This window comes from Diabrotica undecimpunctata, chromosome 9 (genome assembly GCF_040954645.1).
Source record: "Diabrotica undecimpunctata isolate CICGRU chromosome 9, icDiaUnde3, whole genome shotgun sequence".
NCBI classification, from domain to species: domain Eukaryota; kingdom Metazoa; phylum Arthropoda; class Insecta; order Coleoptera; family Chrysomelidae; genus Diabrotica; species Diabrotica undecimpunctata.
The window spans coordinates 18,705,655-18,733,597 of record NC_092811.1 but is presented as its reverse complement, the minus strand read 5'-3'; the positions used below and the strand labels follow the sequence as shown (position 1 = coordinate 18,733,597).

Sequence of the window (27,943 nt, the reverse complement as noted above, 5' to 3'; positions counted from 1 at the left end):
CATAGATAAAACAATAGTAGTTAGCAAAGAACCAACCAGATGTAAAATAAAAATTGATGGCATCAGTATTGAAAAAGTAATGGAAATAAAATACCTGAGAATTACACTGTCTAGCTATGGAGATGTGGACAATGTCTTAATAATACTATATGCGAAACAGACAAATTAACACTGAGATGAAGTCAAGAATTTATAAAGCCAGCAAGAAATATATAGAGTATTAGCGGAGTGATGGAGAAAACCATTCAGGGATTTACCAACTTAGCAAGAAAAAAATGAGATTAATGAAAATACAAAAAGATTTGTATATAATATGTAATTTGTAAACATTTACATATGAATGTATAATAATCTTTAGAACTGTAAAAAATTGCATTACGATCTACGAACAATGATATACTTAAATAAATAGATAATTTAATTAACAAAATTCTTTAGATACCACTTATGCCCGTTTATTGCGTTCTGTGCTACGCCCCCTGTCGACGGAAATTTATGTAGATTCTTTTGCATAGACGCTGATTTCTGCCATCGACTTCCTGATCACGTGACTCTTGAAGAAGGAGCATTGTGCGAGCCATTAGCCGTAGGAATTCACGCTAACAGGTTGGCGAGAATAAATTTGGGATCCGTATGTCTAGTTCAAGGTACGCACTATTTTTAATTAATGATAATATGTTATAGATTGTTAATTAAACATCATTATGTCGTATTTCCTCGTATTTTCCTATTCATTATCTTATGTTTAAGGTGTTATATTGTTTGCCTTCCTTTTCCACTTCGCCAGAGTATTTTGTGCATTACTTGGTACTATACTTTTAAAAGAACTATTTTAAAACGATGAAAAGATTACCAGTGTTAGCCCATAATAGTAATCTGTAGATATCCAATCTTTTTCTACGGAGTGACCGACTATATGGTAATAAATAACTCACTGACAGGGATCAGCCCTTGAACTGAAACTTATTATACAAAAAAACTGCCAGATATATTGTTCTAGAGCTATTCTCTTGTGGCATTTTAAAGTAATTTATATTTTATTGGGAATAGGCCACAATTAAAGATTAAAATAAGTTTATTGACGTTTGAATCTTCACTTAAATTTTGAGAACGATTTCCGAAGTGGAAATTGCAACCTCAATAAACTTATTTTAATCTTCAGATAGTGTAGTAAAATTAAACGCTTTAAGTGCAGAAACATAACAAACTAGTAAGCTATACGAGAGACAAGAAAATTGTATTCCACAGCTACCAACTTCAACAGGACAGACCATATAAAATTGTAGTAAGAGGACTCTTACTACAATTGATACACATAATATAAAAACTGAACTTGCGAAAAAAGGCCACCATGTTAGAAACATAATCAATGTTAAACATAGACCAACAAAAAAACCTCTTTCACTATTCTTTATCGATGTTAAACCCAACACAAATAATAGAAAAGCATACGAAATAGAATTTCTATTAAACTTAAAAGTTAACAAAGAGGCTTCAAGACAAAGGAACAGTATAATCTAGTGCACCAGATGCTAGGTCCCATGGACACTTCAAATCATATTGCTTAAAAGCATATAATTACGGAAAATGCGGTGGTGCCCATAATACAAAAACATGTACTAAACCTAAAGATACTACTGCAACTTGCGTTTTATGTAATGGTATCCATCCATCCAGTTAATCACAAAGATTGCACTGTATATAGAATCCTAGTAAAACACAAAAACAGAAATAATGTAAGTAAAATACACAAAAAATACCCAGACTACAATACAGCGTACCACCTAGAATTCACAGTGCAGAAGCCAGTACATATAAAGGTAGTTCCCTTTATATGTAGTAAAGTTGTATTCCCAAGTCGCTTCAGGAATTCTTGAAAGACAAAATGGAAACACTAATAATAAAAGGTATGACTACTAATGTCAGACTTTCTAAATGAATTTAAAATGTTATTTAATCAGATGCTTAATCAGAACAGCATGATCCTCAACATGCTAACAACTTCTTCTTCTTCAAGTGCCATCTCCGCGGCGGAGGTCGGCAATCATCACAGCTATTCGGACTTTTGAGACGGCTGCTCTGAAAAGTTCATTTGATGTACATCCGTACCACTCTCTCAGGTTGCGCAGCCATGACATTCTACGCCTCCCTATGCTTCTCTTTCCTTGGATCTTTTCCTGCATAATCATTTGGAGCAAGATGTATTTCTCTCCACGTATAATATGTCCGAGATATTCTAACTTTCTTGTTTTTATTGAATTTAAAATTTCCATTTCTTTGTTCATCCTTCCCAGAACCTCTTTGTTTGTGACGTGTTCTGTCCATGATATTTTCAGAATTCTTCTGTACACCCACAGTTCAAATGATTCCAGTTTTTTCATTGATGTCGCATTCAAGGTCCAAGATTCCATTCCATAAAATCAAGTCGAAAAAACATAGCACCTCGCCAACCTAACTCTTAGTTCCAGTTTTAAATCCCTGGTACATAGAACTCTTTTCATTTTGTTGAAATTTGCTCTAGCCTTTTCTATTCTTATTTTTATCTCCCGATTGTAATCATTTGTGGAGTTAATCATTGTTCCCAGGTATGCATATTTGTCCACTTGTTCGACGTTGGTTTCGTTTATTAGAAGATTCTCGTTATTTCTTTGAGTTTTCGATATTCTCATAAATTTCGTCTTCTTGATATTCATTGTTAGACCATACTCTTTTCCATACTCTGCTATTCTGGTCACCAGTCTCTGAAGATCTTCAATGTTTTCGGCTAGGATCACAGTGTCGTCCGCATATCTAATGTTGTTAATGGGAACTCCATTTACCTTTATTCCAGCTGTTTCACCCTCAAGAACGTTTTTCAGGACCTCTTCGGAGTAGGCATTGAAAAGAATTGGCGACAATACGCATCCCTGTCTTACTCCACATCTAATTTCAATTTCTTCTGACAGCTGTTCGTTAACACGTACTTTTGCTCGCTGTTTATAGTATTTATTTAATATGGTCTTGAGGTCGTTGTAGTCAATCTTCTTTGATTTCAGGACATTCATTAAATGTTTATGTCGTACTTTATCGAATGCTTTATTATAGTCAATAAAACATGCGTATATATCTTGATTGACGTCCAGGCATCTTTGTATTAGTATATTAAGTGAAAAAAGAGCTTCACGTGTTCCTAGGCCTTTGCGAAAACCAAATTGTGTATTATTAACGTCTATGTCCAGTTTGTGATATATGGTTATGGATGACTTTAAGTAGTAACTTTAGCGTATGAGACATTAAGCTAATGGTGCGGTAATCTCTGTATTCTCTTGCGTTTTTCTTTTTAGGGAGACAAATAAAAATATATGTTAACCACTCTTTGGGTAATACGCCTGAATTATAAATTTGGTTCAAGAGTGTCACTAAAACATCAATGTGCTTCTCATCTAGAATTTTTAGGATTTCTATAGGAAGCATATCAGGTCCAGGGCTTTTCCCATTCTTCATTGTTTTTTATGCGTGTAATATTTCTTCTTTTGTAATATATGGACCTATTTCTTCTGACGTAAGTTCTATGTGCTCCAGATCTCCTCTTTCATCATCTAACAATTCATCGATATATTCTGCCCATCTTTGTATTTTCTCGTCCGTATATGTTATAGCAGTACCGTGTCTATCCAGAATTGCACAAGTGGGATTTTGTTTTCTTAGTCCTGCCAGTTCTTTGACTTTGTTGTGTAGGTTAAACAGATCATATTTATTTTGAAGGTCTTCGATCTCTTTGCATTGCTCTTTAAAGTATTTTTCTTTTGCCTGCTAACAACAGTCATAAGCAAATTAACAAATTATTGGATAAGCAAATCAAAATAGCCCCAACGGTCTAACAAATCATGTCCAAGAAATTACGTTATTTTTAAAAGTTAACAAAATAAATATATTATTGGTTTTAGAGGTCATTTAACTGATAGAAGAGTTGTTAAAATTCCATTTTACATAACATGTTTTACCCACCATCCCGACGGAACCGCTAATACAGGATCGACAGTCATAGTCAGATCATCTGTTAAACATAACATTTTACAAAGTTCTTCCACACTTAAAATTCAAAGCACTTCAATCAGAATAGAAACCTTCTCTAGGTAATTGATTGTCGCAGCTATTTATTCACATCCTAGATATTATATCCTAGTTGATGAATACGACAGCTTTTTCCAAAACCTTGACTCGCACTTTATGGTAGCAGGTAATTGGAATGCTAAAAGTGCTCTATGGGGATCACGACTAACTACAAGGAAAGTAAAAACCTACACCTATCATTACAGAAAAACAATTTATTTTTCTTATTTACAAGACAACCAACATACAGGCCAGTAAATAACAACAAAATTCCGGATCTTCTAGATTTTACAATATTTAAAGGTTTACCTAACACGCATTCAAAAATAAAGCCTAGTACAGTTTTTAAGACTATGTAAGAAAAAAACAAACTGGGAACAAATCGAAAACACCATTAACCAGAATATAATCTGATGAGCTGGAATTTGCAGTGCAAAAGTTAACGGCTGTAAAGAATCTACTCCTATAAGTAAAAAGAGTAATCCTAAAGACAACAATGTGCCATTACATATCAAACAAATTCTAACCGAAAAAATGAGATCGCGTTCAAAATGGTAAAGGACCCAAAATCCACTCGATCCAATAGAATTCTACAGTTAAACCATTTCTTAAGCCTGTGGCAATATGCTCATATTATAATAATTGGAAAGCCAGGTAAATTGCCTACAAAACCTTCATGCTATCGTCCGAAAAGCTTGTTACGCTTGATATCCAAGATAGTTGAAAGACTCCTGCTAAATAGAATAAGCGAAACTGTACCAGTCGAGATCATAATACCCGAACATCAGTTTGGTCAAAAATATTCAACAATCCAACAGAGTCATAGATGTCATAGTAAATAAAATCAAGAAAAGTTTGGAAGAAAAAACTATGTGTGCCTCAGTATTTCTCGATATTTATCAGGCTTATGATAAAGTTTGGCACAACTGTTTGATACATAGATTAAAATATTTGGGGAGTTTTTGAAGTGTCCTCGGTCCCTTCCTGCACCTATTTTTTACTGCTGACATACCTATTACAGATAACTTGGCTGTTGTATTGAACATGTGTGTTAATCTTTGAAACTTGTCTTCTATCTCGGCGATTAATGCGGCGTCTTCTGCATAACATAATATTTGGATATTTTTGTTCCCCATTCTGTAACCATGACCGTATTATTTCGTCCATTATTATATTAGGGAGAAGTGAGCTTAATGAGTCAGCCTGTCTAACTCTGCTTTGTACAATGTGTTAGTTTTCCTGTGTTGGTCTTCGACTTCTCGTTACTTTTTACATTTCTCTTTTATTTCTTTTCTGAACCATGGTGTGTTGTTGTTGTTTCTTTTGTTTAGTATGACTTTGCGTTTTCCTAAAGCTTCTGTTGCTGCTTCTTTAATGTTGTTTTTAAGTTTCTCCTAGCTTGCGTTTATATCTTCGATGTCGTCTATTTGTTTCAGCTGTATCTTGTGTGGTAGCTTCCTTTGGTACATTTCTCTTGTAGAGTCGTTTCATACTGATTCTACATTGAATTTTTCCTCGGTGACTTCCTGTAAAAAATGTTTTAGTGTTATTTTTATTCTTATTTTTGCTAGTAATAGTTTGTGTTCACTCACTGCGGCTGCTAAGTTTAAATTACGGATATCAAGAATCTAGTTTGGGTGGATTTTTCTATTACTGACTATAAAATCAATCATAGATTTGTGCGGCCTGGAGTTTTCAAATGTATAATTATACTAGAGCTTATAGTCGAAAAATGTATTATTGATTTTGATTTTGTTAAAAGCATATATATTATGCCATGAGTTTTCCATTTGCGTTGACATGGTTTTCATTAAATCTTTGGTAGATATAACATTTAGTTTTTGGTAGTCCTTTTGATGTTTATTGTCACCTCGGGGGAACAAATAAGGGTCTAACCACCTTCTGTTGTCTCCGGGTGCTCTGTAGAGGGCTTCAGATTAAACGTCCAGAGCTCCTCTACTTAAGTCCATTTTCGGGTTATGGACTTGGAAAATATTTATCTTCGGTGTCTTGCCTTAAAAAAGGCAAGATATTTCTTCGTCGAAATAAAAACACCAAGTTAAGTTGAAACAATTCTCAGCCACAGAGAATGGAAAATAAATGCAGGACGCAGAGCCCCGAGAGCACTAAGCTCTCAGAGAGCCCGTGAGGGACTGCCCTGGCTGACCTGAAAATTGCCAATATTTATATGCGCTGTTCGAGCGATAAATATGGATTTCCAGGTCAAGAGCCAATGGGAAAATTCGAGGCGGGGAGATGCGCATCGAAATGCGCACGAGTCCACAGACTATGGCATTCGATGACATTATATGTATAGTTCTTTTGATGATATAACGGCAATTATTTACGTTGTCTTTGAATGTTTTATAGACAAGTATACCTACGCCTGCTCGTGCTCGTGCTTTTTTCTTTACTCCACTGTATGCTAGAAAATATTGGATATAATCTTTTGGCCGTTACTTTTCTTGTTGGTTTCTTGGATAGCACAAATGTCTATGTTTTTATTTATCAGTTCTTCTATTATCTATTGAACTTTTTTATTGAAAGAAGTAATGTTTCATGTTGCTAATCTGTTTGTTTGCTTATTTTTCCTTTTCGTTTTCCTTTTCTTTGCGTGGTTCGTCATCTCAGGTTCCGTCTGGTTCTGAGGCTTTATACCGGTTCTTTGAGCCTTGTTTTATCTTACAATGGGTAGGATGCTAACCTGGCCCATCACCCCTTCTCTTTTATCCAGGTTTGGGACTGGCTGTGGGCATAAACGCGGCTTCTGAGCTACTCAATCCACCCAGTCCTCGCACTCATAACCCCCAGGCAGAGTTCTATCGATAAACGATAAAATATTTTAAGAAATGATTTTATTTTTTCTAATAAATAAAGTTATTTATTTTAATCTTAGGATCTGGCCCAGTTGGTATGTGCACCGGTATGGTAGCAAAAGCATTTGGAGCTTCGAAGGTACTCATAACAGACATAGACGACCGCCGATTGAAAATGGCCAAAGAAATTGGTGCTGCTGACCTCGTTTTAAATACCAGCAAAATGGAAGAAATGGACGTAGCTGTTAAAATTATAGAGATACTCAACGAAGAACCGCACGCAACATTCGAATGTGCTGGAACTGTTGTATGTGCGAGGATGGGTTTGCATGTAACTAAAGCTGGAGGATTTGTCGTACTTTTGGGTAAGTTAAAAAATGGTTTAAGTTATGTATTACTTTGTAAAACTTTTGATTGTAAAGAGGTCGTTTTACTTGTTTTCTTATATTCTATTTCTACATTTCGAACTAATAAATATTTTTATAATTGCTATATATATGTTTTAGTTAAAAAAGTCTAGACTAAAAAGTCTTAAACCAAATATCCATTTTATACATACTGTTATTAAGACGTATTCCTGGAATTTATGGCGTTGATGAACAATTCTCTTGCTGTTACAGACGCCTCTGTCCACACACTCTGTCCAGATTTTCCATTTAAGAGAGATAATATGGAAATAAACCAAGTTTGATGAAAACACTTGCGATTACATTTGAGTCAGTTTTCTAAAAGTGTATTATTACTTTTTGCTTTTGTTATAACCGTTTTGCTTATCTTTTGGCATAAAATATTTTCTCAGTAAGCTGCACTAAGTTCCTTTTTATTCCGACCATCTAACACATCTGGCTTTTTGGTACATTGAAGAATTTTAATTCCGTAACGTGAATACGAGTTTTATCTTTAGAGAGACTTTCTAAAGTTTTTTATGTTCTGGAACCCTTAACAAAGTTACTTTGGGCGGTTAGCTAGCTGCTTAGAAGAGTGTTCGTAGTTCCAAGCTATTACAGATTCATAGACTGTAATATTTCCTGCAGCTTTACTATTAAAACTAGTAAAGATATTGGCCGAATTGAGTCTTCTTCTTCTTCTTCTAGTAGCACTACAACCCGGGGTGGGTTTTGGCTGACTGCACAATTTGCTTCCATCTTGAAAGGTCGTCCATAATAGTTGGGTCAGTGAGTAGCCTCATTGTTCTTGGATCTGACCATATATTGTCTCCCCATCGCATTCGTGGACGTCCTAAGGGTCTTCTTCCTGTGGGGGCTTCCTCCCATATTAACTTGGCAATGCGGTTATTAGGGAGTCTATGGACATGGCCAGCTCATCTTAGACGTTGGGATTTAATCTCTTGGACTATATAGCTCGCTCTATACATCTGCTTGACCTTAGCATTTGTTATCATTCGGTATTTGTTGCTATTAATGTCGTGATAAGGCCCAAAGATCCTTCTGAAGAACCTGAGATCCTCTCAAAACATCTAAGTTTTCTTTCAGTTTCCTTAACCGGCCATACATGAGTACCGGTCTAATCACTGTTTTATATATTCTAATCTTTGATGTTCATGTTAGGCTTTTAAATTTAATAGTATTGTGGAGACTGTACATACATCTGTTTGCTGCCTGAATTCTTCCTTTAATCTCTTCCGCGATATCGTTATCTGCAGTGATTGCTGCTCCGAGATATTTAAAACTCTCCACTCTTTCAAAGTTATATGGGTCTATTGTCACATTTTGCCCTATTCTATCTAGTCTCTTTTATCTGTTGATGCACATGTCTTTGGTTTTCTCTTCGTTTACCCTTAAACCAGTTTTCTTTGCCTCTACCTCCAATTTATTAAAAGTCTCCTTCACATTGGCGACTGTGTTTCCCACAATGTCAATGTCATCTGCGTATGCTAGTAGTAATTTTGGTCCATTTACTGTCAGTAATTCTGTTTTAAGTTGTGCTGCTCTTACTACTTTCTCCAGGATGATATTAAAGAGGAGAGGTGACAGCGCATCTCCTTGTTTCAGGCCATAGCTTATTTCGAAAGATTCTGAGAGTTTGTTACCTATCCGTACTCTGGATCTACAGCTATTCACACATAACTTAACAAGCTGGATAAGTTTTTTTGGAACTGAAAGTTCTGACATTGCATTCCACAACTGATCCCTTTTAATACTCTCAGCCTACTTAATAGGATGTTCGATAAGATTTTATATGCCGTATTAAGTAGGAAGATGCCTCTATAATTAGAGCACTTGGTTTTGTCTCCCTTTTTATGGATGGGGATTATTACACTTTCGTGCCATTTTGTTGGTATTTTCTCTTCGTTCCATATAAGTGTTATTAGTTTGTGTATTTCTCTATGAGTCGTCGAATTGAGTCGTCATTTTAAAAACTCTTACACACAAAAATCTATATTGGCTTCAGATCTACAGCCATTAAATTATTGATTGTTTTAAAATATTCAAAGATTATGTTAAACTTAAATGTTTCAAATACCTTAGAATCCAAAACACTGAACTTACTAATGTAATATTTATTTAATATAAACTTTGATTTTGAAACTGACCTTAGGAATTTAGAAATAAAACAGAAAATACTAGTATAAAATTTATGTTTTTCTGGCGCTTTGGATTTCATAAAATTTCACTTAAATGTGTTAAATTTTCTGGATTATTTAGTCTCACTTTTGTTTGTGTGCTTATGTTTATGTATAGGCTGTAACTTTTCCATTTCCACAAAGCCGTCTTTGAGTTTTCCACTCGCAATTTAGTTTTAGAAAGTTCATAATTTATTTAGGAAGAAAATCGTTACATCATTCATTTATCGTGGTGTTTAAAAAGCTGTTATCTTATTTTATTTATGGAATTGCTTATATCTGCATTTTTATGTTGCTTAAGCTTTCGTACTTACTTATAAGTTTATGTACGATTTTTATATCGTACGTAGGAATCCAGAAAAAATGTTCTACATAGTAGTAATAGCCGTAGGTATTGTAAACAGTAAAAAAATAGGAACTACACACCGCTATATTTTAAACGTTAATAAACTTCGCTATTTTATTAGATTTAGAAAAAAAATTAACAAAAAACGAAAACTTAATTTGTTGTAGCTTAAATAATTTTATTTGGTTTATACCATGCAATAAGAATACATCATTTAAAATAATAAAAACCTTATATGGAGTATTATAAAGGAATATATTAATATAATTTAAAACATTTTCGGTCGCATTCAGGAAATCATCAAAAACTCCAGGTAAGCGCCTTCAGGGGAACTGTTCAGCAATGTGACGGACAGGCTATTGTTGCGCAACTGAGTGACACAGGAATAAGGGCTTTTCCATATCTATGTAAGCTGTCAGCACATCTACTTCTGCTTTTTCTTATTCTGTTCAGAACTGTGGAGCAGTTCAAAGCCTGGAGGTTTCTTATCGATACAAAAGGACTAGGTGGTTTGGTTTTCAAGATGGCGTCCGATATTCAAGTCGCAGTTTTAACGGCGGAACTAAATAAGCTAAAAAAGCAGGAATTAATTGACATAATAGTATATTTAAAGTTACCACTGTCTGGTTCTAACTCTCAGTTATCAGAGTACGTTAATAAATTAACACAAACAGTGCAAAAAGATATTCAATGTCGAACATAACCTAGACGTTATTGTGTGTAATCAGTGTATAAAGACTAACAAGGAACTAACTATCTTTATTAAAAGATAAATATAATAAAAATTCAGCCATACCCATACCAACGTCATCTAGCGAAAAAACTGTAAATAAAGCAGGCCTGAGCAACTTAGGTTCTATCGGTCAAGAGCCCATTAAATTGTCAATAAACAAAAACACAAGTCGACCTCATTCATACATGAGTGAAAAACAAAAAGAAAATAAAAACAATCTAAAAACACGACACCCATCTTGAAAGACCCAATCGAAAAAAGAAAACAAATACTAACCGATTATTGAAAGCAACGAATCGTCTACTGTAAACACCAGTCCTAGACAAGATCATACAGTATGATGCAAATGTATGGAATAAATTCGTTATTTCAGAAACAGACGACTTTTAAAAAAAATCTTAAAACACGTCAATTTTAATTTTTGAATGGCCATCAACTGCTATATATGTGTTGGACATTACGTCATCATTGTCGGTGCAATGACGTAATCGAAGATTTTTTTAAATACTAACCGAGGTCACGCGATAGCTCATTTGAAATGTGTCCTTATCGCCTTTGCAACGATATAATAATTTGAATATTTATTTCTACAGGGTTTACCAAAACTGTTGGTTTATTAATACAATTAATTTACAATAAATGTTAACTTAAATACAATTAAATTACAACAAATGTTTACATTGACGACCTTTAGCAATAATATAATGTGCAAGATGTGCAATAAATTCTTTCCTAACGTTTTCGATGACTTCAGGTACTATTTGTGCAATTTCCGTTCTGATGCGCTTCTTCAACCCTTCTACATTATTCGGTCGATTTTGATACACTCTGCTTAAATATCCTCACAAAAAAAGTCTAACGGAGTCAAATCTGGAGACCTTGGTGGCCATTCGATGGGCCCCCTTCTACCTATCCACCTACCTGGGAAAACGTTATTAAGGCAATTTCGTACCTCAACGCCGTAGTGTGGAGGATCCCCATCATGTTGGCACCACAAATCATTTCTATTTGGTAATAGCTGATTCAGCTGTGGCAACAGATAATCCTGAAGAAATTCTAGATAACGAGAAGCAGTTAAGTTTTCCTCAAAAAAATATGGCCCTACAATTTGATTGTTTATAATGCCGGCCCAAAACATTCACTCTCTCGGGATATTGTGTCCTATACTCTTTCATCCAATGTGGATTTTCGCTTGCCTAGTATCGATATGTCTGGAGATTTACGTGACTGTTCAGCATAAAAGACGTTTTATCAGAAAAAGTACCTTTTGTATGAAACCCTGATCTATGTTACATTTTTCCATAACTCTTTCGCAGAATTCGATTTTTCTATATAAGTCATCTTTTAATAGCTCCTAGACCAGATGTACTTTGAATGGATGCCACTTCTCCTTTTTTAGCACTTTTACAACAGTTGATTGGTAGACATTCTTATCTAGTGTGACCTGCCTAGAACTGGTATGGTGATTTTCTTGAAACGCCAGTACAACGTCCAGTCTCTTGGCTTCGGATATTGATTTTCTACCACTTCTGGGAAGATCTTTAACATGGCCCGTTTTTGTAATTTTTTTTTTAATTTTACTTACTGTTGATTGACTAAATGGTTCGCGATTGGGGTATTTAGCATTAAATAAATTACGAACTTCTGCTCGAGTCCTCGCTCTATCTCCATAACCAACCATGATTAAAATCTCGATTCGTTCTGTTTCTGTTAGTTTCATTTTTGTAAATGCTGTTATTAATGTCGGTAAAAAACTCGAAGAGTTGACAAATAAAGACGAGTCAATGACAATATTAATTTAAATATTTTTGAAAAATTACTTGGATGACTTACTACAATAATTAATTTCAGATTATAATTTAGCATTGTTTATTATCAATGTATTGTTTTTTTGGAACCTGCAAAAAACACTATTTTGTTTTAATCCCAGTGGCGTTCCTTAGTGTTTTTAGTTCGACGAACAAATATTTATTGTAATTCCATGTTACTTAACAAAGTTCATAATTTTGGTAAACCCTGTAGAAATAAATATTCAAGTAATTACATCGTTGTAAAGAAGATAAAGAGAACTTTCAAATGAGCTGTCGCGTGACCTCGGTTTGTATTTAAAAAAATCGTCGATTACGTCATTACGCCGACACTGATGACGTGATGTCCAACACATATATGTCAGTTGATGGTCATTCAAAAATTAAAATTGATGTGTTTTAAGATTTTTTTTAAAAGTCTTCTGTTTCTAAAATAATGAATTTATTCCATACATTTGCATCATACTGTATACATGTGTCCTTCATAGGTGTTAATATGAAAACCGATAATCTTCTAAAATTTTTGGGTGAGACGGTACCCGATATTACTTTTAACTGCGTGAAATGGCATAGAACTAACAAATACTCCACATATAAGGTATCTTTCCCTTTCGATAAAAATTGACGAAGTCTACAGACCTAATATTTAACCGAAAGGAGCTGCTTTTAGGAGATTTAACTTCAAAAGAAATTTTCAGCACATAAAGAAGACGGAGGAAGAAACCTAGAAGCTTCTACAAACTTTTATCAAAATAAACTAATTCGGCAAGGTATGGTAAGCATGTTTTATGTGAAATTATAGTGTATTTCAAATAAAGTCGATATGATCAATGCTTTTCTTGCGGATCAAAATTTATATGACGTCATATGTTTTACGGAGCACTGGCAAAGTGAAGAAAATTTAAAATATTTAAAATTAATTAGCATGTCCGGCTTTTCATTGGCTATTTTCTTTTGTAGGGTAAAAAAGAAACAAGGCTGAGTTGCAATTTATCTAAAAGAAAATCTTATGTTTTCTTCTCTTAATCTAAATGCATATAATGTAGAGCAAAGTTCAGAGTTTTGTGCAATTTATGTACCTTCAATAAAAACCAATATTTTGACTGTATACAGATCGAGTAAGGGTGACTTTGACTTGTTTTTGGTGAATTTTGAGAATACCATAACGTCCTTGCTTAGTATCGCAGACAAACTGATCATAATTGTGATTTTAATATAAATTTTAAAATTCAATCTGACCTTTCTTTTGATATTCAAAATCTATCTTGTGGTCTGAAAGTAACTATAAACGATTATACTAGAATAACATCCCAGTCCCAGTAGTTGCATCGACAATATTATGACAAATTTTTCTGAAAATATCTAGAGAGTGGACATATTTGAACCTTGTTTTTCTGAACATCGAGCTCAATTTTTACTTATTGACTCTGAGCATAAAGGTGTTAACAATAATCAAACATTTCAATGGTTTATTACTTCTTTTGGTTTACAGAAGCTTAAACTTGCACTAGCTAGTACAAAGATAGACTTTTTCTATGATATTAATAATGATCCTGATTTTTTAACAGTCTTTCTTGCCGAAACTTATAACAATTTAATATTAAAACATTTTCCACTACAAGAAGTACGACAATCTGCTGAAAAGACTCCCGTGCAAATGTTCAATATTAAATTAAGGTCTTACAGATTTAATCTTTCCCTTATTAAACACATTGCAGATGCAACTAAGGATACCGATTTGTTCAAAGTATATAAACAACAAAAATTTGAATGTAATCGGCAATTACAAATTGCTAAAAAGTTAGTTTGCTTGTCAGTCAAGCTCATGGTTTGCTGCAAAACTAAAACTTAACTCTGATAAAACGCAAAATTTGGTTACGTCTGCAAGTAATTTACGCAATGATCCAGATAACAAAGAGACTGGTAAACTATTGGGAATAACCATAGAGAATCGACTGGTCGGTTTATATCTGCCAACTTAGCTATCAAGTTTATTATTTGTTGTTCGCCAACTAGCAAGGGTTGTCAACTTTGAAACAATAAAAATGACATATTTTTCTTTATTATATCCTTACCTAAACTAAGGTGTAATCATATGGGGCAATTTAACAGATGCACTTCAAATTTTTAGATTGCAAAAGAAAACTGTCAGGATTTTAGCAGGAGTTAGTTATATAGAACACTGCTGACCTTTCTTTATCAAATTTAAAATTATGGCGTTACCTACTTTGTTGATATTTCAAGTTATAACTGAAATTCACAGAAAATGTGCCCATTTAATATAGCAGTCTAATGTTCACGTTCACAATATGCAAAACTGTCACTACCTACGAATAAATCGCTGTAGATCGCTTTCAGAAAAAATTGCCCTAATTATAACTAATACAATATTTTACCAAAAAGTATTAAACAGCTAAGCTGTAATAGTTTCCATAAAGTTATAAAAAAAATATATCTTCTAAAACATTATTTTTACTGTTCAGAAGAACATATGACTCATTGCAGAACATCCACTGAACTGCTTACCGTAAATTTGCCATAAATCTTTTTCTGTTTAATATGTGTTCTTGTTTGTATATATTGAAGTTACGTTTTACATTTGTTTATGTACTATGTATTTTTTTTTTGGAGTAATTCGAAGAATAGGAAAAGACCCAGAAATTTTGTCAACGATCAAACGAAGAAAACTCTAATATATGGGTCACCTGATGAGAGGACATAAATACGCATTACTTCAAATATAATGCAAGGAAAAATAGAAGGAAAACGGAATCCAGGCCGTAGAAGACTGTCATGGTTGCGTAATTTGAGAGAGTGGTTTGGCTGTACCACTAATGAACTCTTTCGGTCAGCTGTAAACAAGGTCAGGATAGCCTTGATGATTTCCAATCTCTGATAGGAGTGGCACAAGAAGAAGAAGAATTTTTGTTGACTTGCTACAAACAATGTTTTTATTTGCTATGTAGTTAAATAAATACTCTACTCTACTCGAACCAAGCGTCTAAATCTGTCATCTAAATATAGAAGGTATTAGTGGAATTAAATGTAAGTACCTCTAAAAGTTACTAACTGAAAATAATATTGACGTGGTTTCAATTCAGAAAACAGTAAAAGGTAAACTACTTGAGTGCATTTTGATCTTTGACCTTCGCGGCTGGTACCGTACTCTATGACCTCCGCGGCTGGTACCATACGAACCCATGTAAAAAATGAAGAGCAAATTAATGCTAAAGGAATAATTCGTGGCTATGATTTACTGGATGCAACATACCATCCAGATTAGAGGGTAGCAGCCCATGTTCGAAAAAAAAAATAGAAAATGCCCACACATGTTCTACATCAGACAGAAATAACATTCATGCAGGTACCATACAAATTGGCAAAATCACTGTCAGCCATATTTGTAAACCCCCAGCATTTCTGTGGCCTCCGCATATCCTTTACACTCACCACTCGGTTTATATTGCAGATTTCAACAGTCACCACGAACTCTAAAAGTATAGGCAAAGTAATTAAAACGACGAAGCTTAGTCAAACTGGAGCAAAAGGCTAACGCTTATTTTGTCTTTGACGCTAAAAATCAGGAAACTTTTTGATCTGTACCCTAAAGGCGAGAATACAACCCAGACCTATGCTTTGTCTCCACAAACGAAAACAATCAACTCCTGGCAACTTCACGTACAGTACTCAAAGATTTCCCACATAGCCAACATAGACCAGTTGTAATAGAAGTTGACATCAAAATGCCAATAATAACATATATTTCTCTACGTAGATAGAGCTTTAAAACAAATGACTGGGTGACTTTTACTGAGGGATTTGACAAATATGGATAACCCCAACAGGAGAAAACTACATAAGATTTATTGGAATTGTGAATTTGCAAATTTAACAAAAAAATATTTATCCAACTGCACAAGAGTATAAATCAATAAAATATAAATACATAATAAGAAATAAACGGTGTTGATTCGATCAAGCAGCAAATAAAGGATATTTGCTTTTATAAAGTTTAACTTCGTTCTAAATTTTCCGGTCTGTTTAGTTTGATTTTTATTTGTAGTTTGAGTTTATGTATACGGAACAACTTTGCCATTTCTAGAAAGTCGCTGTTTAAATTTATATTTTTCATTTTATTTGCACTGCTCTTTGCTTGCGTTTTGTTAGTCTTTTAACATGTCGTAACTATTTGCCAATATCACTGAGTTAAGCGCTTAATTAGAACTGCTGTATTTTTTCCATTTGCTTTATCCTTTTAAAGTTTAAATGAACATAAATAAATTGAAAATCCAAACAAACTTTTTATTCGTCAATCCAAGTTCATCAAAAAACCATTAATTAATTAAAAAATATATAAAAGCAATATGTTTTAGAGGGATCTTGCTTCCAGCATTAATGTTGCTAGAAAGAAGCAAATTATCTGCATCAAAAACTAAAAAAGAAACAAATAAAATTTTGTAACAATTAGGCCAATCGAATGATATATAAAATAGCCAAACCCATCATTATCATCATCGTCAATTTCTTTACCTTTATCCCTATGCGGAGTCGGCTTCTCTAATTACATTTCTCCATAAATATCTATCTTGGGTCATGTCAATATTAATACCCTTTACCGGCATGTTCTGCTTAAGGGTCTCCCCCAAGTCTTTTTTGGTCTTCCTCTCCTACTACTTTCAGGAACCCGCAGATCAGCAATTCTTCATATTGAGTGATTAACGTCTATACGTTGAACATAACCATCTTGGCAACAATTACTGCCACCCCTAGACTTCCTCCAATATACTCATTAATAATTTATCCTTTTTTGTTGCCTTAGTCATCCATTTAAGCATTCTCATTTTCACCACATGCATTCACAATCATTTCACCCTCCAAATATATCATTCTATTTGTACTAACTCCATCTTTAAATGAACATTCCAAATACTCTGTTTTTGTCCTACCAAGTTTTAAACCTTTTGCCTCAAAAGCTTGTCTCCACTGTTTCAGTTTTTGTTTTCAGTCGCTTTCACTATTTCCTACTAACACTACATCATCAGCATACATTAAGCAGCACGGAATATTACCATGTAGTTTAGCTGTTATTTAATCCTGAACTAATGAGCCTTGGTGCAATCCTACTGTCACATGAAATTTATTAGTCTCTCCCACACCTGTTCCTCACTACACGTCTCTCACAATAGCTCACTAGTTGTTACTCCCTCATACACGTCTCTTACAATCTTTACATAGTCACCGAGAATTTCTATCTTATTAAGTACCCACCACAAAATCTCCCGATTAATTCTTTCATATGCTTTCTCAAGATCAATGAATACCATATAAGTTGTTGATCTTCCTTGCTTAAAGCCAAACTGGTTATCGGATATGTCGGTTTCTTCACGTATCCGTCTGTGAATTACTCTTTCCCATATTTTCATGGTGTGACTAAGTAGTTTTATGGCCCTATAGTTGGTACATTGTTGTACATCTCCTTTGCTTTTGTAGACGGATTCTAATACACTGCTTCTCCATTCGTCTGGAATTTGTCCAACTTCCATAATTCTATTAAATAAACCTGTTAACTAATTTGTCCCAGTCTCTCCTAATGTTTTCCACACTTCCGCAGGAATATTATCTGGTCCAACTGCTTTTCCTTTCTTTATTTTGTGAATTGCTTGAGCTACTCCTTTGTCTGTTATTTCGGTCACCATTGCTGTTACTGTCTCCGTTCACTCAACTGGTTGTCTGTTGAATTTTTTTTAAATTCATTTAAAAACCTGTCAAAGTACTTTTTTCATTTCGTTTTGAGATAGAAAACACCATTTACGTGAATTAGTATTTTACTATTTTTATCTCGGTTATTTACTAATCATCTAATCTGTTTAAAATCTTTTGCTTGCTTTGCTTGATGTTTTTCTATTTTATAAATCTTGTTTTCTTCTTCCGTAGTATCCAGTTGATTGTATAGATTATTATACGCTTCTGCTTTAACTTTTGCTACTACAACTTTTGTTTTCTGTTTGGTGACCGTATAATTTTGAAAATCTGTGTCCGACCTATTTTGTTGCCACTGTTTATATAATCTTCTCTTCTTTATTATTTTTTCTTGAACTTCGTCAGACTACCACCAGGTCTCCTTATTCTCAAACTTCTTTCCTGACGTTTTTCCAAGTATTTCAGTATCTCTAATGATACTAGTCATCTTTCTTGAAATTATATTAGGACTTCTTTCACGTTCCAACACATTTTTTTTACTATTTTTGCCCTGAATAGACCTTTTTTCTCTGGCTATAAAATAGCCAAACTAAAAGCAATGAATACCAAATATGATAACAGAAACTTTAAAATAATATTTTTGTTTAAAAAAGGTTTAGAAAAGAAATACATTGAGGCCTCACTGGCTTCAATTAATGTTGAGACCAGAATCATTACAGTTTATACCGGACATACATTGGTGAGTGTGGCTATATGACTTTGCCTTCACAAGTCGGGGTTATGTTAACTGTTATGTTACTACTTGGTTGTCATTATTATCGGCGAACGCATCATATGTTTTTTTCCAACTTAAAATTTAAATTTAGAAAGAAATTTTCTAAAAAAGGATTTTAAATCCAATTCAAACAAAATAATTTTGATAACAGGAAAAAGACAGTTAAGATTTGATTTCACGTATAGTGTGTCTGTATATCCGCTTATACGTATTTCACCCTAAAAGGGATCATCAGAACGGCTATTCACAGACGATTCGAACGTGAAAATAAATCTTTCCTGTCTTGGTATACTCGGTTCGCTATTGCCAGTCCGAAATGTCTAGTAAATTTAGTAATTATTTTTTTGCGAAGTTAGTTACTTTTTGACAAACTAAAAGTGGCTGGAAATTACTATACAACCAAGCACACGTACTCATAGCCAATATTAATAGTAAACAAACTAAATAGTAAATAAAATAGAACTTTGCGAATTACCGACAATCAATATTTATTTATCTGCACCATATAATAAATAGTTATGTTAAATTATAACAACTAAAATATATTTTTTAAATATATACTACCCAAAATTTAATGGGTTTAGTATACACTTCCACTATTTAGAATAATTCTTCTTTTTTTTTTAAGAAAGAAGTCTCCAATAGTAGGATACTTGAGCTATTAATACTGAGAAGTAGGAATTGTTGTGTTGTAGGTTTCCGACAATGAATCTGTCAAAATATGCCCGAGTTAAGCGAATGGAGTTTAGAAGCAACTCTAACATGGCTTTGTATGGATGCAAATTGCAACAACTGATAATAAATCCATAAACTAATTTTTCGAAATCAGATTTCTACATTAATCTGTGCCGTCTAAGAATTGCAAGGCAAAACAGACGTTAATAAAGATGTTATTAGAGACATGGAAAATCTAAAATGGCATTCCACAACATATCTCCTCAACTAAACAAAAATCCTTAGCGAATTGGTTTCTAGTACTCATAAAGAGTAGCTTCTTCTTCTTTAGGTGCCGTCTTCTTAGCGAAGGTTGGCGATGACCTCTGCAAAGTCTTCCCTATTTTGGGCTTTCCTTATTAAACTTTGAAAGTCTAATCCTGTCCCATCTTTGATGTTGCGCAGCCAGGTCATTTGTCGTCTACCCGGGCCGCGTATGCCTTCTATTTTCCCTTCTATAATAAGCTGAAGGAAGTTATACCTGTCGTGTCTAAATATGTGTCCAAGATAAGACCTTTTACGCTTCTTGACAATTTCTAACGCGGTTGGTTCATGGAATTTTCAGCACGAAATACCCACATCTCAAAACTCTTTAAACGTCGTAACGAGCTGACTGTTAACGTCCAAGCTTCCACACCGTGTAATACCGGTGTATTACAACGTAAAAATAAATAATAAAGAGTATACCGGAATAAAAGGAAAAAGACAGTTAAGATTTGATTTCACGTATACGTCAGACGTCACCAAGACAGGAAAGATTTATTTTCACGTTTAGAGCGTCTGTTAATAGCCGTTCTGAAGATTCTTTTTAGGGTGAAATACGTATAAGCTGAAATACGTATATATACACTATACGTGCGTCGATAATCGACATCAATATATTTTAAGTGTAAGCACCTACAACAGAAGGAATAGAAGAAGAGGTAGAAGAATCTACCAATCAAGTCGTGAAAAGGTTGAAAAAGGAAGACCTAACAATGGTCATGGGTGACTTTAACGCCAAAGTTGGGGCCAGCAAAATATCATCTGCAGATGGACCATTTGGACCAAAAAACCGGAACGATCTGGGAGACACATTTGAGATTTTTGAGGAAGCAAATTAATTAGTAATATTGAACACCTGGTTTAAAATACACCCAAGGATATTGTACACCTGAAAATCTTCACAGAATTCTGTGGGAAGGATTGTAAAAAATCAGATTGATTACATGCTAGTACATAAGAGGTATAGGAACAGCTGTCAAAATATACCCGAAGGTAAACATAAATTCTGATCATGTACCAGTTGTAGGTAATTTCAAGTCAGAATGAAGAAGGTTACAAGTAAGTCAATGAAGAAGTATGATGACAGAAAACTGACCCAACATTGAAAAAAATTCTGGTCCCAAAATCCTACTAGAAGAAATAACGGCAGCAGTTAGACAAATAAAGAATGGAAAGGTACCGGGACTTGATGAAATAACTGTAGAACTGCTGAAGCTATTAGATGCAAAACAAATAATAACTGAAATATTTAATGAAATAAACAAGAAAAGAAAAATATCAGTAGAGTGAGCAGATCAGGTCAAAATCTAAAGATGAGTGAGAAAGGGTTGTATAATTTTACCACTGCTACTCAATCTGTACTCGGAGAACAATTTGAAGAGGTTCTAAAAGATATTGATGAAGGCATCTTAATAAATGGAGTCAAGCTCAATAACCTGCGGTATGCAGATGATACAATAGTGTTTTCCAATACCATAGTAGGGCTGCAAAACTTAATAAACAAAATAACGGAAACAAGTAGAACATATGGACTTGATTTAAACACCAGCAAAACCAAGCTAATGATCATCAGCAAGGAAAATATAACTGAAGCAAATCTGTATTTGAACTAAATGAGAATTGAACGTGTCTCACAGTAGAACTACTTGGGAACTATAATTATTGAGTCGTGAGACAATATCTAAAAGATTAAATGTCGTATCAGAAAGGCAAAAAGTGCATTCTTGACTATAAGCTCCGTGTTCAAGAGCTATGACCTCACCCTATAAACAAAAATAAGGCTCCATAAATGTTAAGTGTACTCAGTGCTTCTGTACGGAGTAGAAACGTGGACATTGAAGGCGGAAATTCTATCAAAACTTCAGGCTTTTGAGCTATGGTTATACATAAAGACCCTGAATATCCTGAAGATGCTGAAGAGCCGTAAGCTGCAGGACTTGTGACATATAATGAGAAATCAAGGCAGGTATGAGCTACTCCAATACATTTTACAAGGTAATATTGAAGAAAAAAGGGCCCCAGGACAAAGAAGAATATCCTGGCTTGCTGACCTGAGAGTATGGTATAGAAAGACCTCAACACAGCTATTCCGTATAGCAACCAGCAGATTCATCATAGCCATAATGATCGCCAACGTTCGTAACGGATATGCACCTTAAGAAGAAAAAGAAAACACTCAATCTTGCTATACCAACAATTAAAAATATAAAACTAAGCTCTTTCAAAGTGGTAGAAGTAATACTTTAATAGTTGCTATCAACAAGTTCTCACAGACACTTCGTCTAAGGACTATAATCTGGCCGTTTCAAAAATGGAATCCAAGATCGCATGATCACTCAATTCAAGCATCGAGAGGCGGCCAAAACTAGACCTTCTGAGAAACTGTTTACACCATCATTATTTGTGTTTAACTTCCGCTGTCTGGTGAATTTTGTTGGCAGTGCTAAAAATTGTTTGTACGCGTACGTATATTAATTTGTATTAATTATTCTGTGAGTTAGGTTTATTTACGATTTTATTAAATGTGTCTTACGTTTATTAAATGTGGATTTAAACACTCTTTCACCTCCAACAAAAAGATTAAAAAAAGACATTTAACTGTTGAGGAAAAAGGTGTAATAATGAACACTTATAAAAAAGCATCCCATGTATCCCAAAGCATGTAAATCAATAACCTGTAAAAAAGGTATATATAGCGAGAGTGTTAGTTCGTTTTTGTTGAGCGGTGTAAACGTGATAACATAGTGATAACATATTGAGAGGAATATTTAGGAGTGCGTGCCATTCACGTGATTATTCCATCTTTTCAGCGGCCAATCTATAGCAACCCCAATGGAGTCTTAAGTTGCTATGTGATCAATTCCTTTTGTAACTTAACCATCATACTTTTTAATTATCAAAGATGTAACTCAAAGTTAATCAAACTACATTTAAAGGGTTTTTATCTACATATTTAGTGACTTAAAACCAGTGGCGGTTCCTTCATAAGTGGACATGTGCACGTGCACTCCCTCAATTATTTTCATACAAACATTTATATAAATATTTAAAATTTATTATTCTATAAATAATATTTTTAATCAACTAATTAACCGTAACTGAAATCAGAAATTACAGATCCAAGCAGCTTATAAGTAATAGGTAACATTTAGTTATTTTTATTCTATTTAGACATGCGGAAACTTCGCGGGTTCGAGACATGAGACACAATCTACAGAGCACTGCTCAGCTAAAAATTAATTTTCATTGGCCCAATACCACCGACCGCACTTCCCACTTCCCCGCAATAGCCACGCGTTGTAGCTGGCCTGGTGTGCACAAATCGATTGTGATCGGTGATCCTAAAGGCACGTTTTCACGGGCCGATCTGGATTGAACGATTTAGGTCGATTATAAAATCGAAAGCAAATTGAATATGTAAACCTTAAATCGACTTAACCGTTCGGCGGAGTGGGTCGATTCGACGAAAGTAGAAAGACTGTCTACTTTTGACGGGCGATTGCCGCCGAATCGATGTCGAACGACTGGAATCGAATGTGTAAACACCTGGTCGAACGAAAACACAAGGTACCGAAAGCCGAGTAGAGTACTTCTAGCGTGTACAAAGTTGTTGTTTTTAGTACGAAAAGCTGTAATTTTCGGAAAAAATGACTGAAAAATGATCAGATGCAGAGATGGCAAGATTTTTGGATGCTTATCAAAACTATAATGTATTATGGAATCCACAAACCGAGCTTTATCGCAATCTACAAGCGAGGCGAGAGGCATTGCAAGCAATTCTACAACATATGAATAAACTCAATATGTCTGAAAATGACTTGAAAAATAAAATAAAATATATTAGAACAACATACAATCTTGAATTGAGCAAAGTATTGAAATCACTAAAGAGTGACTCTGGACCTGATGACTTATATGTACCGGTTCTAATTTGGCTTTTTATTTTTAAAAACATTCATTTTGTTGTACTAGTCCTTAATAACTAATTTACACACAGCTGTCTCCAGTGGCTAGAAATCGACGAACTATTTGCAATTTCAGCCCTGCTGGTAATGATTCACGCATATTTGTATCGTTTTTTGACTTGTCTCAGCAGTTTTTTTCTAAAAGTTCTCTAAAATGAGCATTATCCATTCTTAAATGATTTCTATAAGCCTCTGGATCTTCCACAACCATTTCTTGGAGCAGGATTTGTGATGCACCATGTGTATTTCGTCTCACAATCCACGGTCGGGTCCACCACGTTCGTTTTTTTTTCTTTTTGTTTGATTTAGCGATTTCTTCCCAAATTGCACAACAAATTAATTGCACACCTACATTAATCATTTCACGTGACGCCATTTTGTACCACAATTAATTTAACATTCATCGCCTGTCGTGTAAACCTTTTTGCTTTCCACACAGATCGAATTATGTTCGAACGATCCAAATCGTTCAACCTAGATCGACCCGTGAAAACGCGCCTTAAATCCTAATAATCTTATTGTCATTGTCGTTGTCATTGTAACTTGTACGGACGGCAAATACACATTTAAATTTTGCGGTGTTAGTGTTCCTAAAAATTATAAACTGTGTAAAATTTTGTGGTGCTTTTGAACTTGCTCTCCGCGGCCATGATAAAAGAAAGGATTCAATAAACCCTGGTATATTTAGAGGTCTCATAAATTTTTTCGCCGAATTGGATTTAGCTCTCAAAGACCATTTGCAGCAAGCTACTGTGTTTAAAGGAACGTCAAAAGACATTCAAAATGATTTACTCGATTGTATGCTTTCAGTGTGTAAGGCACATATCAAAAAAGAAATTGCTGCTTCAAAATTTGTTTCCATTGTGAGTGATGAAACGAATGACATTTCAAATATTTTTCAAATAGTTATAGTTTATCGTTACACTTACAAAACGGGACCCCTGTTGAAAGATTTTGGACTTTTTTAAAACCAAATAACCACGATGCTGTTTCCTTAGCTGGCTGCATAGAAGAATGTTTAAGTTGTGTTTTATCGAGTTCCGATAAGTTAATTTCTCAAAGCTGTGACGGAGCAAGTGTTATGCGTGGCGTTCATGGGGGTGTGCAAAAACTCATTCAGGATAAATTTAGATATGCCAATTATATACATTGTTATGCGCATCAGTTAAATTTGTTAATGTCTCAGGCAACAAGCATAAATACTAATGTACGCATATTTTTTGCTGATTTGACCGACATTACTAATTTTTTTCAAATTCACCTCAGAGAGTTGCCATATTAGATTAAGTTGTGGGAAATAGGGTTCCGTTAGCATCTGCTACAAGATGGAATTTCAAAATTAGAACGGTGAACATGGTGTATGAGAATAGAGCCCTAATAGAGTGCATGGAAAGAATACAATCAACATCCAGGCAATCTGGTACCATAACAAAAGCAGGTGCACTTTTAAGGATATTGAATGATAATAAATTTGTATTTTGGTTGAAAGTTTTTTATCGTGTTATGCCCCACGTTGACATACTATATTCACAAATACAAAAAACTGCTACTGATTCCGTAATCGTAAAACGATGCCTGACTACATTTGAAGAAAATATACAAAAAGAAAGAGACAATATTCACACTATAAGAGAAACCGAGTTAACAGACATTGACGATAGTCAATCCAGGAAAAGACGGAAGAAAGATGACAGAAATTCTTATGTCTCCACAATTATTCAAGCTAAGGAAGTTTGCGATACTATACTATCTAAAATTAAAAGAAGGTTTTTGTTTACAGGACATTTGGAAATAGCAAAATTATTTTCAGTGGACAATTTTGAAATATACAGCTCAAATTTTCCTACATTGACATTGGAATCAGCAATTAACAATTATCCCTTTTTAAATAAAAACAAATTAAGGACTGAATTGGAAATTGTTTATAGAAGATCCGATTTTAAAGAATTTCCGGAGTAGTTCACTTACTTAAATTTTTGATTGAAAATAATTTGCAAGAAGATTTTTCTGAAATTAATTTAATTCTTCAAGTACTTGTTACGATGCCAATGACAACAGTAGAAGCAGAACGATGTTTCTCTACATTGAAACGTATCAAAACTTTCCTTAGAAGTACTATGGGCCAGGATCGACTAACTGCACTCGCCATGTTATCAATTGAAAAAAAAAAAATTATTCAAGAAATTCCAAATTTTAATGAATTGGTTATTGAAGAATTTATCTCAAAAAAAGACAGGCGATTTAATTTTCAATACAAAACTTGCTTGTAACATTTAACTAAATTATAATTTTAAGTTTAATAAAATACATTATTTATTGTAGTTTCTTAATAAGATCCTTTGATTTTTACAATTTGACGACACTCAAAAAACTTTTGCTTACGGAAATAGGGCTGAAGCGGAGGCCTATGGTGTTGTCTATTTTTATATGGTATATAATATGTGTGCACCCCCAATACCTTACACCAGGCGCCGCCACTGCTTAAAAAATGTACATCCAGATAGCACTGATAATAGAATAGTTATTCCGAAAACATTCCGTGATGTAGCCCGATAGGGTTTTTATTATTATACTTTTTATAAAGGAATTTTTTAAATAAAATTTTGAATTATTGTTATAAACTACTCGGTATCTGACTTTTTGTACACCCCGTATACAATTTTTTTTTTTAATAATAATTTGAAATCTTTTTAGGAATGGGCGCTGATGAAATGTCCTTGCCCTTTTCAGCGTCTCTTGTAAAAGAAATAACTATAATAGGATCCTTCAGGTATGCAAACGATTATCGAGATGCTGTTGAGTTGCTACGAGCCAGAAAAGTGAATATAAAGCCGATAGGGACTCATCATTTTAAACTAGAAGATTCTGTAAAGGCTTTTGAGACGTATAGAGATAAAACGGGATGTCCTATTAAAATATTAGTGCATTGTAATCCGAAGTGGAAACCGAATAAATGTTGATTTTTTATTTGTTTTTGTTTAATTATATATATTTTAGATAAAAATATGGATCGCTATCGCTACTAGCTACTGAAACGAATCGTTATTAAAATATAAATCATACATATAATATGACTTTGGATATCATGTTTGCTTTTAACTGTTCAATGAATGTAATTCTAGATCTAGTTATACCCAACAGAAAAATAAATTAAAACAAATAATCTGTTAAAAATGAAATGTGCATTCATAAACAAGTTATTTAAATGATAATGTCAATATTTTTTTGTTGCGTTCCTGGGACGACTTTATTGCAAAATAGTTCATTCGATTACATGAAATCAACTTCTACTTACGAATATTACAACTAAAACCACGTGCGATGAGGACAGTAAAATTCTTCTGTTAGTAATTCCATAGTAAATCATGAGGAGAAAACCAAGAACAAATTTTTACTAAATATTACACAACCATTTACATGACAAATTTACGAAGAATGCACAAAATTTTTTAAATAAATTGTCAAATATTGAATTAATCCAAATAATATTTTACCTAGTTAAGTTTTGATAACTAGTTTATCTACAAATGTGTCATTGTATAAGACTTTAAAAATAATCAAAATAAAATAAGAGCAGAATAATACATTGACAACTAGCACAAGACTAAATATAATATGAGCTTTAATGAAGTTATTAACATTATGTTACATCATGATACTATAACTAACAAGATAAGTCAACGCGCATGTTCTTGCATCTTTTTCGCACACCTGTGACGTAAGCCCGAGACAACTTTAATGATGCCAAGTTATAAATGATCTATCTGTTGCTATCCTGTGTGTTTTAAAAAAGTAGTGAATTATATTTTTATTTATTCATTGATGTAGTAAAGACTTTGTATATTATATTGTTATACAGGGTAAGTCATGAGGAACTTTACATACTTCTACCATATGTAGAGTCCCTCAGGGAGCATATCATGTGGCCACTAAAAAATGTCAACTCCTCTTCTTTATTAATTAACAGGGTGATTTGTGTAATTGACCATTTATTTCATTTTACTGAAGTGTTTATACGGCTCATTTGATTTTTTTAATTTTTGCATGATACAGTACACTACTATCAAGCATTCGACTGGTATTAGCTAAACTAAAAAATTCCAGGACTGGTTTTGGAAAAATTAATTTGGGGATTCGTATTAAATA

The 27,943-nt window shown here is 33.9% G+C and overlaps 1 protein-coding gene across 1 annotated transcript in view; it reads left to right on the top strand.

Annotated features, from left to right (window-relative positions):
• Positions 1–26,764, top strand: part of LOC140450402 (sorbitol dehydrogenase-like) — a 39,273-nt gene extending 12,509 nt beyond the window's left edge. Inside the window, exons 3-5 of the mRNA XM_072544019.1 lie at positions 439–647; positions 6,989–7,273; positions 26,492–26,764. Coding sequence (XP_072400120.1) covers positions 439–647; positions 6,989–7,273; positions 26,492–26,757 — 760 coding nt within the window. The 3' untranslated portion in view covers positions 26,758–26,764. The remainder of the gene's footprint in view (positions 1–438; positions 648–6,988; positions 7,274–26,491) is intronic.
• The last annotated feature ends 1,179 nt before the right edge of the window (positions 26,765–27,943 follow it).